Source organism: Eubalaena glacialis, chromosome 10 (assembly GCF_028564815.1).
Source record: "Eubalaena glacialis isolate mEubGla1 chromosome 10, mEubGla1.1.hap2.+ XY, whole genome shotgun sequence".
NCBI lineage: Eukaryota > Metazoa > Chordata > Mammalia > Artiodactyla > Balaenidae > Eubalaena > Eubalaena glacialis.
Genome location: NC_083725.1, coordinates 17,410,469 through 17,423,395, shown reverse-complemented (window position 1 = coordinate 17,423,395; position 12,927 = coordinate 17,410,469). Strand labels below are relative to the sequence as shown.

Sequence of the window (12,927 nt, the reverse complement as noted above, 5' to 3'; positions counted from 1 at the left end):
CATGCTCAGAAACAGCAGCACTTCTGGAGTTCCTGGTTAGGGAACCTCTGTCATCCTTATCCAGGAACCATTCTGAGGAAAGCTAAATTTAAAGCCCCAAATTTGGGCTGAAATGTAACATTTTCTTATAGGTTAATCTCTGATCCACAGAAGGTCTACATTTTCCATGCACTGCCGACTTCGGCCCATTAATTAAGGAGAAGCAGAATGCTTGCTGGCCAATGTGGAAGGCTCTTTTGTCCTTTTTTCTCCTTTGTGTAATTTACAAGCAAACAGAGGGAGTATATTTTTCAGCACAGTGCACTAAGGGTTTTTACACGCTCAACTTCCATTAATAATAAAGACGGTGTTGAAAATCTATCCACCCTGCCTTTTCAGTACCACTGAGTTTGTTTTAGTTAAATGCTTTTTATGTTCCTAATGGCTGTTTGCCAGTTGTCAATTACTCACATAAATTAGGAATAACAAGCTAAGGCCTTGCTATACCTGGAATTTACGTTTAAAAAAATCATATACTAAGCCATAGGAAATACACCTTCAATTTTGATAACTGATTTTCCCAATTTACTCTCTAGGTTTCTGGAGAAACATCTACCATCTACTTATGGGTACAGCTGCCACAGTTACCTTAATAGGTTGCTGGAAAGGTAAATATTAATCTTGCTTGTATTATACAGAAAAATGTCCTCCTCTGTTGACACGTGCAGTATTTATAGGCATATTATTCGACTGTGGGCAGCTGAGCTATCTTCACGCCCAGCCTAGGAGCCAAATAGAGGGTCTGTGTGCCAAGATCCATCTCTGGGTGAAGGAAACTTAAAAAACAAATTCAATTCCCCCTCCTTTGCCCTGAAAGAGGAACTTGAGCCTTCCCAACAGGTGGAATAGAAACCCTGGGACTCCACTGGCACCTCTAGAACCCAGGGCTGCTAAATCTTCCCAGGCTGATCCTGACCACAATCCGAGTATGTCAAAATACTGAACAATCCAGATGGCTGATTGCATAGCCCAGAAGCTCATCATTTATATTTTAATTATGTTCATAAATCAAACGTTATAACCCGCCGCATCTTTTCTGAAACAGAACCAGACTCCAAGATTTATTTTTAAGTAATGAGGTAAGGCCCAGAACATTTTCTGGGTGATCATTTTACGCCTCGGTTGGTGTTGGAAGGCACAAGGCTAAAAGCCAGATGACACTTTCTGCCCAAGTGCAATAACTGTCTAGAAATGTACTGCAGAATGGCTTAATGTCACTATAAAATGGAACTGCTATATAAAAATAAGAAAAATAGTTAGGTCTGTGCACTCATGGAACATTACAGCTACAGAGATGGTACCACCAACAGCCAATCAATTAGGTCGACGGATCTGAGGTTTTCATAATACACTGTAATTTTTTTAAAACCCCATAAAAGACATTTAGGCAAGACTACTACAGCAGACAAAATTCGTCCATTGGTCAAAGTCGCACAGAGGGTTAAATACCAGGAGGCTTTAGGTCACACTACAGTAGCAGCCAATTAAAAAAATCATATTAGAAAGACATTCTGATTTGATGAGACTTTCTTTAAATGGACTTTGCTCTCTCTATAAAGGGAAAATATATATACATATAAAAGGAAACTCTTAAAAGAGGTTAGAATGGCTTGCTGGCAGATTACAATTGATTTCATGCCAGTCTGACCTTGCACCATATTCTATGATCTTTTCAGAAGATGAAACTCAAGACTCTGGAACGTGTATTTCACTTTCCTATGTAAATGAAAAGTCACAGTCTCCTTCTCTCTAGATTACCGCAGTAACATATCAGGTCTTTAAAATTTCTTAGTTAAAAAAAGTACACTGTGGTTTCCTTTTGCCTGGGATATTATCCTCCCCATGTACCAGAGAGGAGCATTGCTGAGATAAGAGGGAAGGCGCCCTGACACCGCGGCAGGAGGAGACCTGTTAGCCCAGGGGCTCCTGACGCTTTCCCTGCCTGAGATTTTCTAAATCAGGGGACGTGGGCCTCAAATGTTCATTGATGCGCTGACTGCCAGCAGGCCCAGGAACCCAAGTGCAAATCTGTTCCTGCAGGCTCTTTGCATCCCTTACTTAGATTTCATCCAACATTCTGAAACACCTGTTAGAGTGAGACTGGATGCCTGTCGACCAAGTGTTCATTGTTTCGGGCCCACCAGGGAGAACTCAAGGACAGTGTGGGCCCAGATGGATCAGAATGGCTGCGAGGATGGTTTGGGTCAGTGCCTGTGCATTCAGGTGGGGAAGCACTGACAGAAGGGCCTTTGTCAATCATGGGGGATTACTGCAGTTTGGAGAAGCACGACAATGCCGAGATGCACCTGAGATTTGGTGAGTATTAGGGGCTGCTTGAGCTCAAAGCAAGAATCAACCCCTATAACATGGCCGCCTAAGCTGCTGCGAGAGCCCGGCTTTGCTCTGAAGGAGGGCGATGTATCACGAGGTCATTGGGGCTGGTGAGAGAACACAGTCACAGCGAGCTCTCAGAGGACTTAAAGAGAACATCTTGCAAAAGGTTTGCTTCCCATTGTCGTAATACGTTCACGAATAATTTTCACTGCCATTTATTTTGTTTGTTTGCAAGGTGAAGGACCTCCTGCTGTTACATCTGTTGTATGAATCGGAGCACTTAAACTGTTCTTCTTGAGGAGGGCTGAGCTATGATGAGTGGGGTGAGTCAAACCTGGGGGGACGGATGTGGGACCGAAGAGCATGTGCCACATTACACAGTAAAATGCAATTTCCTCTTGTTGCAACTTGTGAGTAGTTTTGTGGATACTGAGATTACTGTTTACCCAACAGAATCAAATTTTATTCTGTGATGTTGTGGCAGAGAGTAGTTTCCAGTGCTTTTGAAGTGGGGTGCACACTCACCCACACAGCACTCTTCCGTATCTTTGAGAAATCTTCAGAATTAGAAAGTGAACACTGGGTGAGAAAATTCTCATAGCAAGATTTTCTGCACAAGAACGTTAGCTCTGTAAGAAGAAAAGGTTTTTTTTTGTATCCCTGGTGCCTAGAACAGTGTCAGTGCCTGGCACATAGTAGGCGTTCAATACATATTTACCAAGTGAATGAATGAATGAGAAAGTGGGGAAACATTGGGGCATGGACTTCTAGCTCTGCTACCGGTTAAACAAAAACAAAACAAAAACAAGCAGACCATGAATCCCTCTAAGCCCTGTTATAAGATAGACAAGGCACATTAAAATTTTCAAGTGTTTATTTGAGCATCCATTTGAACAGGGCAGCCCAAACTGAAAATGCTCCCATAGGAGCTGGGGGAAATGTTTTAATAGAAAAGACATGGAAGTAAAGCAAGTGAATTATTTGATTGGCTAGAGCTTGAGCAGTTGCCTTATTTGGGAAGCCTGGTTAGCTGTTTGTGATTGGCTGGGCTTAAGTTTCATTGCCTTGGAGTGCATTGGCTTTGGTTTAGGTTTTGGTTTGCCTACATAAGCTACCAAGGTATCAGAGTCACCTTATTAGATTGGTCTAATGGCCTCCTTGTTTAATCACTTTAACAGCCCTCATTGCAAAATACATTTCTATTTTTCTTTTAGAAGGTCAATCCAGCTCCCAAAATTTGAGGTTCAACCCGCGTGTCTGATTTACATACTTCCACTTCACTACACATTTATTTAACATTTTGGGTATATTTCAAGGTGGTATCTTAAATGAAATCATAAATCATGAATCATTCTTTTTATTTATTTTTTGTTAACCACCTTAAGTATAGGAAGTTTTATTTGGTTGTTCAACATTTTTAAAAACATATGTTTTTTTTAAATTGAAGTATAGTTAATTTACAATGTTGTGTTGGTTTCAAGTATACAGCAAAGGGATTCAGGTTTATATATATATATATATATATATATATATATATATATATATATATATATTCTTTTTCAGATTCTTTTCCATTATAGGTTATTATCAATACAAGATATTGAGTAGAGTTCCCTGTGCTATACAGTAGGTCCTTGTTATTTACCTACTTTACATATAGTCGTGTGTATATGTTAATCCCAAACTCCTGATTAATCCCCCACTTCCCCCAGCGATCCCCCTTGGACCATTCTTTTTAGATTTTGAGATGTTAGCTTTACAACCATTTAACCTTCCACAGAATCAAAATCTGACCTTGAGTTAAAAACCATTAAGAGCGCACATTAGAAGACTAGTTTCACTACATAGTATTCAATGTCCACAGCCACAGAGACACACCTTTTCCAAATACATTAGGTCAGACAGTGAGATGTGGGAAGAGGCCTCTTTCTACAGGGTGTGCCTTCAGAAGGCAGGGATGATGGCAAAGGCTTTCTTCCCTAAGAGTCATGTCATTCAAGTCTTGCTCACAATGGAGTTGGCCCAATATTTACTCTTTGTTTTTTGAGTATTAGTGACTCAGCCTCCCGCCCCCTTTGGCACTGCAGAATGCCTCACTAACACTCTATAGAGTTAATGGCATCAGGAACTTGGACCCGCTTCTACTGTGTGTTAACACAAAAAATGATAGGTTAGAACATTAGTTTGAATCAGGGGGTCTCCATGCCTTGATTATTTTTCAGGAGGAATAATAAATACTGAGATAACTTCCCTGGAACTCAATTCATTGCTTTAAAAAAATAAAAGAAAGGGAGAGTGGGAGGAAGAGCATATTCTGTTAAAAAAAAGAGACCGGAGATCAGAGAGAAACAGGCCAAATATGAAAACGCCAGCTATTATGCTTTGAAGAATATAACCTGGGAGCAGAATCGATGGGGGAGAGGATGGGATATGGGAGCTGCCGTGGTAAACTGTGTCTTATCCTCCACTCCAAACAGGAAAGATTTTCCCATTTCCAGGTTTTTCTCCCTCCTTCACTGCAGGACACTATCGATACCAGAGAAACATTTATTTTGGCGCAAAGAACAGGTTTTGATCATCTCCTCAATGCCCAATTTTCCCCCAATTGAGGGAATGAAAGAAAAAAAATCTAGCCTTCTGTGGACCCTCGATGAACAAGAATATGGATTTACAAAATACCTGGCTACATTGAGTCAATAAAACTCATTTTGAAAATGATGCCCACGAACACAATTAACTGGCAGATGATAATCAGAGCAGGGAAGGGCGTTCAAACACCCATTTTTTGAGTCTTTGGTTTCATTCTCCATTTCAAAACATATCTCTTAAATTTTTTTTTTTCAGATATGCACACACACAAAACCCTCACTAGATGAGGATTTTTGCAAAACATTTTAAAGAGCAAGGCTACGATGGGGGAAAGCAAAAGACACACAGCAGTAATTCCAGAGCTTCCGATTCACCTCGGTCCAGAGTAAGGCTTCCCCCCTTGCACAGCAATCTGAATTCCATACTGAGGGTCACACCTTTTCTTTGAATTCCCAGCTTATGTCGCTATGTGTTTCCACCTTGATGCTATTTAGACAGTTTTCTTTTAACGCGCAGACAGTGAACTGTTCTCCTTTAAACAGGCTTTTATTTGACAAGAGTATGTTCGCTCAGATCTGAAGCTCCACTAACTGTGCTACAATTCTACCACATTCTGCTATAATCAACCCTGTTGTAAATTTGAGCAACGCTATATACACAGACATTGGAAAGAAAAAACTGCACAGAAAGAGTTTAGGGTCATATAGCTCAGAACATTAAAAAGCAAAACTGTTCTCTGCCTAACATCTAAGGAAAGAGAGCTTTGAATTCCAGGTCGCGAGCACAATTACTTTCTGTTTTAAACATTTAACCGCGTGCTGCCGTATCCTTGCTGAGTCTCAGAATGAAAGCTAGAAAACTAAGAGCCCTCCTGTATGTTCTTCCTTCCCAGCAACGGTCCTATGAGAAAACCTTATTAATGAGCTTGCAAACGAGCACCCAACAGGGAAATGCCACAAACAAGAGCAGCTAATGCCCCGGAAAATCAAATAACTGAACACTTGGCTGATTGTGGTGCCTTTCATATTTATAATAAAAAAAAAGGGAGGGGGGACTTTAATTCACTAATTCTGAGAGGTCAACACCTTGCTGAACAAAACAACTCACTTATTTATGTTCAGAAATCTCCAGATGATAAATTACATTGACGTTAATCACTTCAATGCATACTACACAATTAATATCTGTAATCACCAAAAACTTAAGGATTATTTAAAGTATGACAGCATACACATCTGGCTCATTTTTCACATAATTGGGCACCACAATTTCTGCTGGTACCACATACAAGTGTCTTAACAAACAAACGCTGCAAAATTCTGTGTTCAATTAATTAGGACTTAAATCCACACCACAAAAGGGATTCCAAGTCGGAGCTCAAGCCTTGTCTTCTAGACAATATGGTGGCTCTCTGTGTCAAGGGGAGTGTGCAACCCTTCCCTTCATTTTATCCCTCCTCCTTGCTCCTGTCATTTTTAAAGTAAGACATTTAGTGGCATACAACGTAGGTTTTCATTTCTTTTTTAAAAAATAGTGTCTTCTAAAAGGACATAATTTATACAGCATTCAAATCCATTATCTGTCATTTTACTCTGTTCTTATCCTGATTAATATCCATCCATCTTAGATGAGGTAGAGAGAGGTTTCCAAAAAACTTCATGTAGCAAAATGGGCCAAGGTTGAACTGAGTATACTTAACACCAATCCTATCAGGTTAGATTTGCCTCGAAGGTAGTCTCATTTCCCCAGAGTAGAGTAATTCTTAATCTGAGGTCCATGGACCAGCTCAGGATGTCCTGGTGATAAACTAATGTTTATCACTGATAGTATAAGAAATCTTTTTAGGTGGCAAAGGAAAGGACATTAAAAAATAATAGTTGTATATTTATCTTCAAGTTTACTAGATAGAATATACATAGCAAATAAAACTCATAATTTTACAGGTGTTTTTACACAGGTCTTGGTTAGGTTAAAGCAATAAAATGGCTTAAAAATTCTAAATGTGATACGAATACAGATGACCTGTGGATTTGGTAAAACTTGTGAAAGTGGCCCTTGAATACCTAAAATTAGGAAAACTGTAAATACACTCCTTATACTGGAAGTAAAATGTGGTGAATGTCATCATTTCCAGCTCTATAGCTGTCAAAGGATTTTTAAAGGGGTCAACGATCCCCAAAAGTTTAAGAACTGCTGAGTCCAGAGTTTGGGCCAATTAAAAAATAATGGTCTTGGGCCTCCCTGGTGGTGCAGTGGTTGAGAATCTGCCTGCCAATGCAGGGGACACGGGTTCGAGCCCTGGTCTGGGAAGATCCCACATGCCATGGAGCAACTGGGCCCGTGAGCCACAATTACTGAGCCTGCGTGTCTGGAGCCTGTGCTCCGCAACAAGAGAGGCCATGATAGTGAGAGGCCCGTGCACCGCGATGAAGAATGGCCCCCACTTGCCGCAACTAGAGAAAGCCCTCGCACAGAAACGAAGACCCAACACAGCCATAAATAAATAAATAAATAAATAAATAAATAAATAAATAAATAAAACTTAAAAAAAAAAAAAAGGTCTAATGTTACTCCTCACAGAGTATCCAAAATAATTCACCATCCATGCAGACTGGCTACTGAATCTCATGCATTCAAGTATCTCTTCTTTTTTCATGGCCATCAAGAATGTAAATATGTGTATAACCGAGTCACTTTGCTGTACAGCAGAGACTGGCACAACACTGTAAATCAACTATACTTCAAAAAAAAAAGAGAGAGACATGGTGTGCCTTGTCTGCAGAGAGGGGCCTCCTATGGGAGGAATGGAGCTGAATCCCCAACACCACTGGCCAAGGTCTGAGAAAGTTCTAGCGCCCAATGACTGAGTGCCTTGAGCACCTGAGGCATGAGGCTTTTTGTTGTCCATAGCTGCTGGTGTTCAAGGAGAGTAAAGCTGGTAGGTAATGAAGTAGAGAATTCCAATGTGTCTGAAGATGCTACGTAAGGAATTCCTGGCTGACTGCAAATTTTTCAGTAGTGTTCTAGAGAGGGAGGGTTGTGAACTGTCATGTGACTTTCTTGAGCATGAAGCACCGTATTAAGATGCCAGATCAGACTCTAAACTCCATTCAGATTAAGACAATGCTTTGTAATTCTTAACCTTCTTTTATGCAAAAAGACATTTTTCCTTATACACATTGCAAGAAATGGAATATCAAAGGATAAAATGTTTGTGTGGCTTACGTTGGGTAAAAGAACAGAGTCTCCCATAAAAAGGTGCCATGTTAAAGTTAAAAATGACCCAGGGATGTGCCTTCAATTTGGGGAAGGCATTAAAGTCACTTTCGGGCAGTTAAGGGCCAGCAGTACTTTGTAAGATTGAAGTCAAATGGATTCAGATATGCAGCTTTATTCCTTTTCTTAGAAGGACAAATCTCACTTGAATCTTCAAAAGAAAAGGCTTTATAAAGATCATTGGCAAGTCTTCCAAGGGGTAGGAGGTGTAGTGCTTGAAATATTTTGCATTTGGAAATGAGTATAATTTTGTAGGTGGGTGGGGCTATATTCTATTTAGAAGATACTCTGGGAAACTAAGAGTTTAGGGGTGGGAACTGGGGGAACAGCTACTCAGGTCTCACAAAGGAGCTAATGTATTATTAAAGCTAATGGGCCCCTACAAGGAAAGTTAATGGGTATTAAGTTTGCTTAAATGAATTACATATTAACAAAGTCACAAGAAATCTACTATCTACCAATTTAGATAATATCTAATCTTTTCTGTTTTCCCATTATAGGGACATTACACCACAATAGTTTTAGTGATACGAAAATTATAAGCATGATGCCCATAATGAAGCCACAAAATGAAGTAGATGAAATGAATTAACAAGAAAAACTGGCATTATGTAATGTTAAATTGAGCCAAGCTCACAAAGTGGAATGGGATGGCCTCGTAGAAGCAACTTTTTATAACTTTCTCCATCCCCTGTTTTGCTCAGGCAACCTAAGCAGGTGATACAAATCATAGGGGGATTAATGATGCCCACCCCTGCCACCACCAAATACATACCTAATTCCTAACCTCTGGAACCTGTGACTGTGGCCTTATTTGGAAAAGGATTCTTTGCAGATGTAATTAAGTTAAGGATATTGAATTGAGACCATTCTGGGTTACCCGGGTGGGCCCTAAGTCCAATGACAAGTGTCCTTATAAGAGACACACAGAGAAGAGAAGAAGGCCAGGTCAAGATGGAGACAGAGAGTGGAGTGATGTGGCCACAAGCCAAGGAACACCTGGAGCCACCAGAAGCCAGAAAAGGCAAGGAAGGATCCTCTCCCTAGAGCCTTCGGAGGGAATTTGGCCCTGTCGACACCTTGATTTCAGACTTCTGTCCCCTAGAACTGTGAGAAAATAAATGTCTGTTGTTTATTAAGCCATTAAATTTGTGGTAATCTGCTATGGCAGCCCTAGAAAATTAATAGAATAATTCATAGAGAGTAATGCTTTTCCTTTATCTGATGCCCAATCACTGACATCCAGTCAAACTCTTGCAACATTTTCACTAGGCACACTCAAATGCCACCTGGAATTTTGCAGAGGTCAAGTTACAGAAGTCTTTTGATAAAAAGTGAGAAGCTGGCTACTCAGCCACAACTTTGGTGCAAGGATAATTTTGTGCAGAAAACAGATTTTTTTTCCACAAGTAGGAGAGCCCAGAGGAGAAGATGAGGAGAGCATCTTTAGTCCATAGGGCACAGTGAGGAGAAACCTCACTCACCATGATCCAGCTTTTACTGATGAAGCCATCAAGACCGCGGCACTCATCCCTAAGAGTTCCACTTTTAAACTCATCGCTATCATTTAAGCTAAAATAGAAGAGAACTTGCAATCTAAAACAAGATGTTGATGTTCAGTGGGAATAAAATCCCTTCTATAAAAAAATTCAGCACTTATGATGGGGTTAATAAAGCCAGGGGCGGGGGGCGTCTGGAATTACCCTAGATTTTGAAGTTGGCATAGAAATGATTACGGTCAATATTCACAAAATTTAATTAATTAAGTCACGCGCTAGAGCAGATGGAATCATTTTCAAGTTTTACATTTGGGTTGAACGTAGTATTTTCAAAATCCTCATTGGCACTCTATAGTATGGCAGTGTTTCAGTAAAATAATCCTTTGATTATTTTTCTACCAAGACAACAAGATAAAAATTCTACCTAAACTATATAAAAACATATGTATTCAATAAGTGGCTTCTGAAGTATTTTTAAAAAACTGCTACTCTATACCCTCAGGATAAAATACTTGGGTAATGCTATGGTTTGAGTGTTTGTGTCCCCCCCCCCCCACAAAACTTATACGTTGAAATGCTGATCCCCAATGTGATGGCATTAGGAGGTGGGGCCTTTGGGAGGTGATTAGGTCAGGAGGGTGAAACCCTCATGACTGGGATTCGTGCCCTTATAAAAGAGGCTGCAGAGAGATCTCTAGCCCCTTCCACCATGTAAGGACACAGTGAGAAGGCGTCAGCCATGAACCAGGAAGAGGGAACTCACTGGAACTTGACCATGCTGGTACCCTGACCTTGGACTTCCCAGCCTCCAGAACCATGAGCAGTAGATTTCTGTGGTTTATAAGCCTGTGGTAGTTTGTCACAGCAGCCAGAAAGGGCTAAGACAGGTACTCACACTGTACTTCCAGATACCGCTGGGTCTGCAAGTTTCCAGTGACGGCAGGATGCTCCACCTGACAGATCACCGGGACCCCGTCATCCTCCTTGTGCACCTTCAGCATCAGCTGACTGGTCACAGTGTACATGTCTGACCACTCCTCCACCTCCGATTTGCCTGGAGGGACATACCAAGAAACCAGAGTTGAGTGAATTTCCCTCTTTTCTTAAATATCCTCCCCTCCCTCCCTCTGCCCCAACATTACTATTTTAATAAACATAATGGAAGTCACTCCAGATAAGGGTAATCTGGGGGTAGATAACTGATAAAATGATAATTTCCTACTTTTCAGCCTTGCAGGATAGTATTTAAGATAAAATCAACTCCACATACTATTTATTATTTTTATTTAAATATATGTTTCTTCTGTCTTAAATTTTCCCACAAAAAAAGCAGCTGAAAGTTGACCCATTTTGACATTTGACTGCTCAAGGCATCAGGGAGGAAGAAAAGAGAAGTGCTTTTTTCCCCCTACAACCATCTGAACTTAACACATCTACTAGGCTGTCATGCGGTTTAAAAATTCCAGGACATCATCCAAATCCCTTAAGTAATTCAATCAGGAGTAAAGATATAAACAACCCCCTTTGCCCACCCCCATCAGCAACCATTAACAGGGAAAGCAACTACAATGAAATGAAATTGTAATTGAAATGTTTAAACTCGGAGACTTTTGGAAGAACACAAAAAAATGCAGTGGCGGTGGGTAGAGAAAAGTAAGATATAGGCTTCAGGCCAGAAGGGAGCCACGTCCAAGAACACCCAGAAAAGGGGGGAGGAGGCTTCCGGATGGGATGAATAGGCCAAGGAGGCCCCTTTCCTGAACTCAGCACTCCCTGGGACATGGCGCACCATTAACTTTCTTTTAATGTTTTGTACTTATTGGTACACATTTAATGGCTCAATTCACTTAGACAGAAAAGCAGAGGGGAAATGAGAAACTCCTTCCTTCCAAAACCATACCTAGGAAATAGGAGATTAAAACAGAGCAAGCTTTTTGAAACTTAAGCCATTATATATAGATTTTTCTGTTTCTAGATATAGATTTTTATATCCTCTTTCTAAAAGGACTTTCTTTTCTTCCTGGAACTATTTATTTATTTAACAAGCACATACAGAGCACTTACCTTGGCCCAGACACTAGCCCCATGCTTTACAAATATTCACTCACTTCATCTTCATAAGAATCACACAAGGTATGTAAATATTAATATCCCCATTTTAGAGGAAACTGAGGCACACAGCAAGCATTTCTGTCAAATGATCAGAGGAGTTCAGGCCCTGAGTCCTCTGTCCTGGGTACTACTTGCAAGGCAACCTTTTGCAAAGAAAGGAATCGGAATGCAGACATGCATGAGGAACTTAGGATAACTGGCAAAAAGAGAGTCAAAAATAGGGGCTAGGCTGTATCCTTCAGCCGATGCAGTGGCTAAGAGGGCAGGTGTCCGAGGATCCAGGAATCAAATCTGGATGGCCCGGTACTGAGGGAGAGACAATAGGAGCAGGGTTAAAAAAGTTGCCTGTGCTGCCAGCACAAAGTCAGAAACGTTGCAGAAGAATAGGCTGCTGACACGGGCAACTGAATCACAGATTTCTCAAGAAGGGTGGTGCCTGCAAGTTCGCTATGAAGATAGATTTTCAGCTGCTTAGAAGCACAAGCACCCTTGCAGGAAAGCACGTTGTCAAAACAACCGATAGTCCAATAGATGTTAGAATGACCTGGTATTCACCATGGCCAGGACTGCTATACATTTTTTTCAATGTGTAACACAAGAATCTGGGGTCCTGACCCACCCTGGGTCACAGGGTAAAAGCAAGGAGAACTAAGGGTACAGACATGGACCAGCCTGAGCTCAGGGGATACTTCAGTGATTCTAACTGGTCTAGCGAGTTCTAGTTTACAGGTCTGGTTCTCTCTGAGCCTCTGAGTAAACATCTAGCAGCACATATCACCATGAACCCTCAAACGACAGAATGAAGATATGAATTAGAACAGTAAAATGCCGTTACGCCTTGGGCTCAGACACACTTAGTAACTGATTGCAAACCATATGTTAGGTTGGCTAAAAAGTCTGTTCTGTTAAGAAATACGTTGTTTGATAAAGTTCTTGGTGAAAATGAAAAATGTGTCTTTCATTTTTGCTTATAACAGAACGGACTTTTGGGCCAACCCAATATAAATGAGCATTTTTGTTCAGGGGTGTGTTTTGCATTTGTCTTTAACGTCCACAAAGGTGTACTCCTGCTGGGATC

At 40.7% G+C, this 12,927-nt stretch overlaps 1 protein-coding gene across 3 annotated transcripts in view; it reads right to left on the bottom strand.

Moving 5' to 3' along the window:
* The window catches only part of CADM1 (cell adhesion molecule 1), a 330,596-nt gene that overhangs the window by 42,000 nt on the left and 275,669 nt on the right, over window positions 1-12,927 (bottom strand). For all 3 annotated transcript variants that reach the window (XM_061203807.1, XM_061203808.1, XM_061203809.1), the window contains exon 5: window positions 10,633-10,791. In XM_061203807.1, coding sequence (XP_061059790.1) covers window positions 10,633-10,791 — 159 coding nt within the window. The remainder of the gene's footprint in view (window positions 1-10,632; window positions 10,792-12,927) is intronic.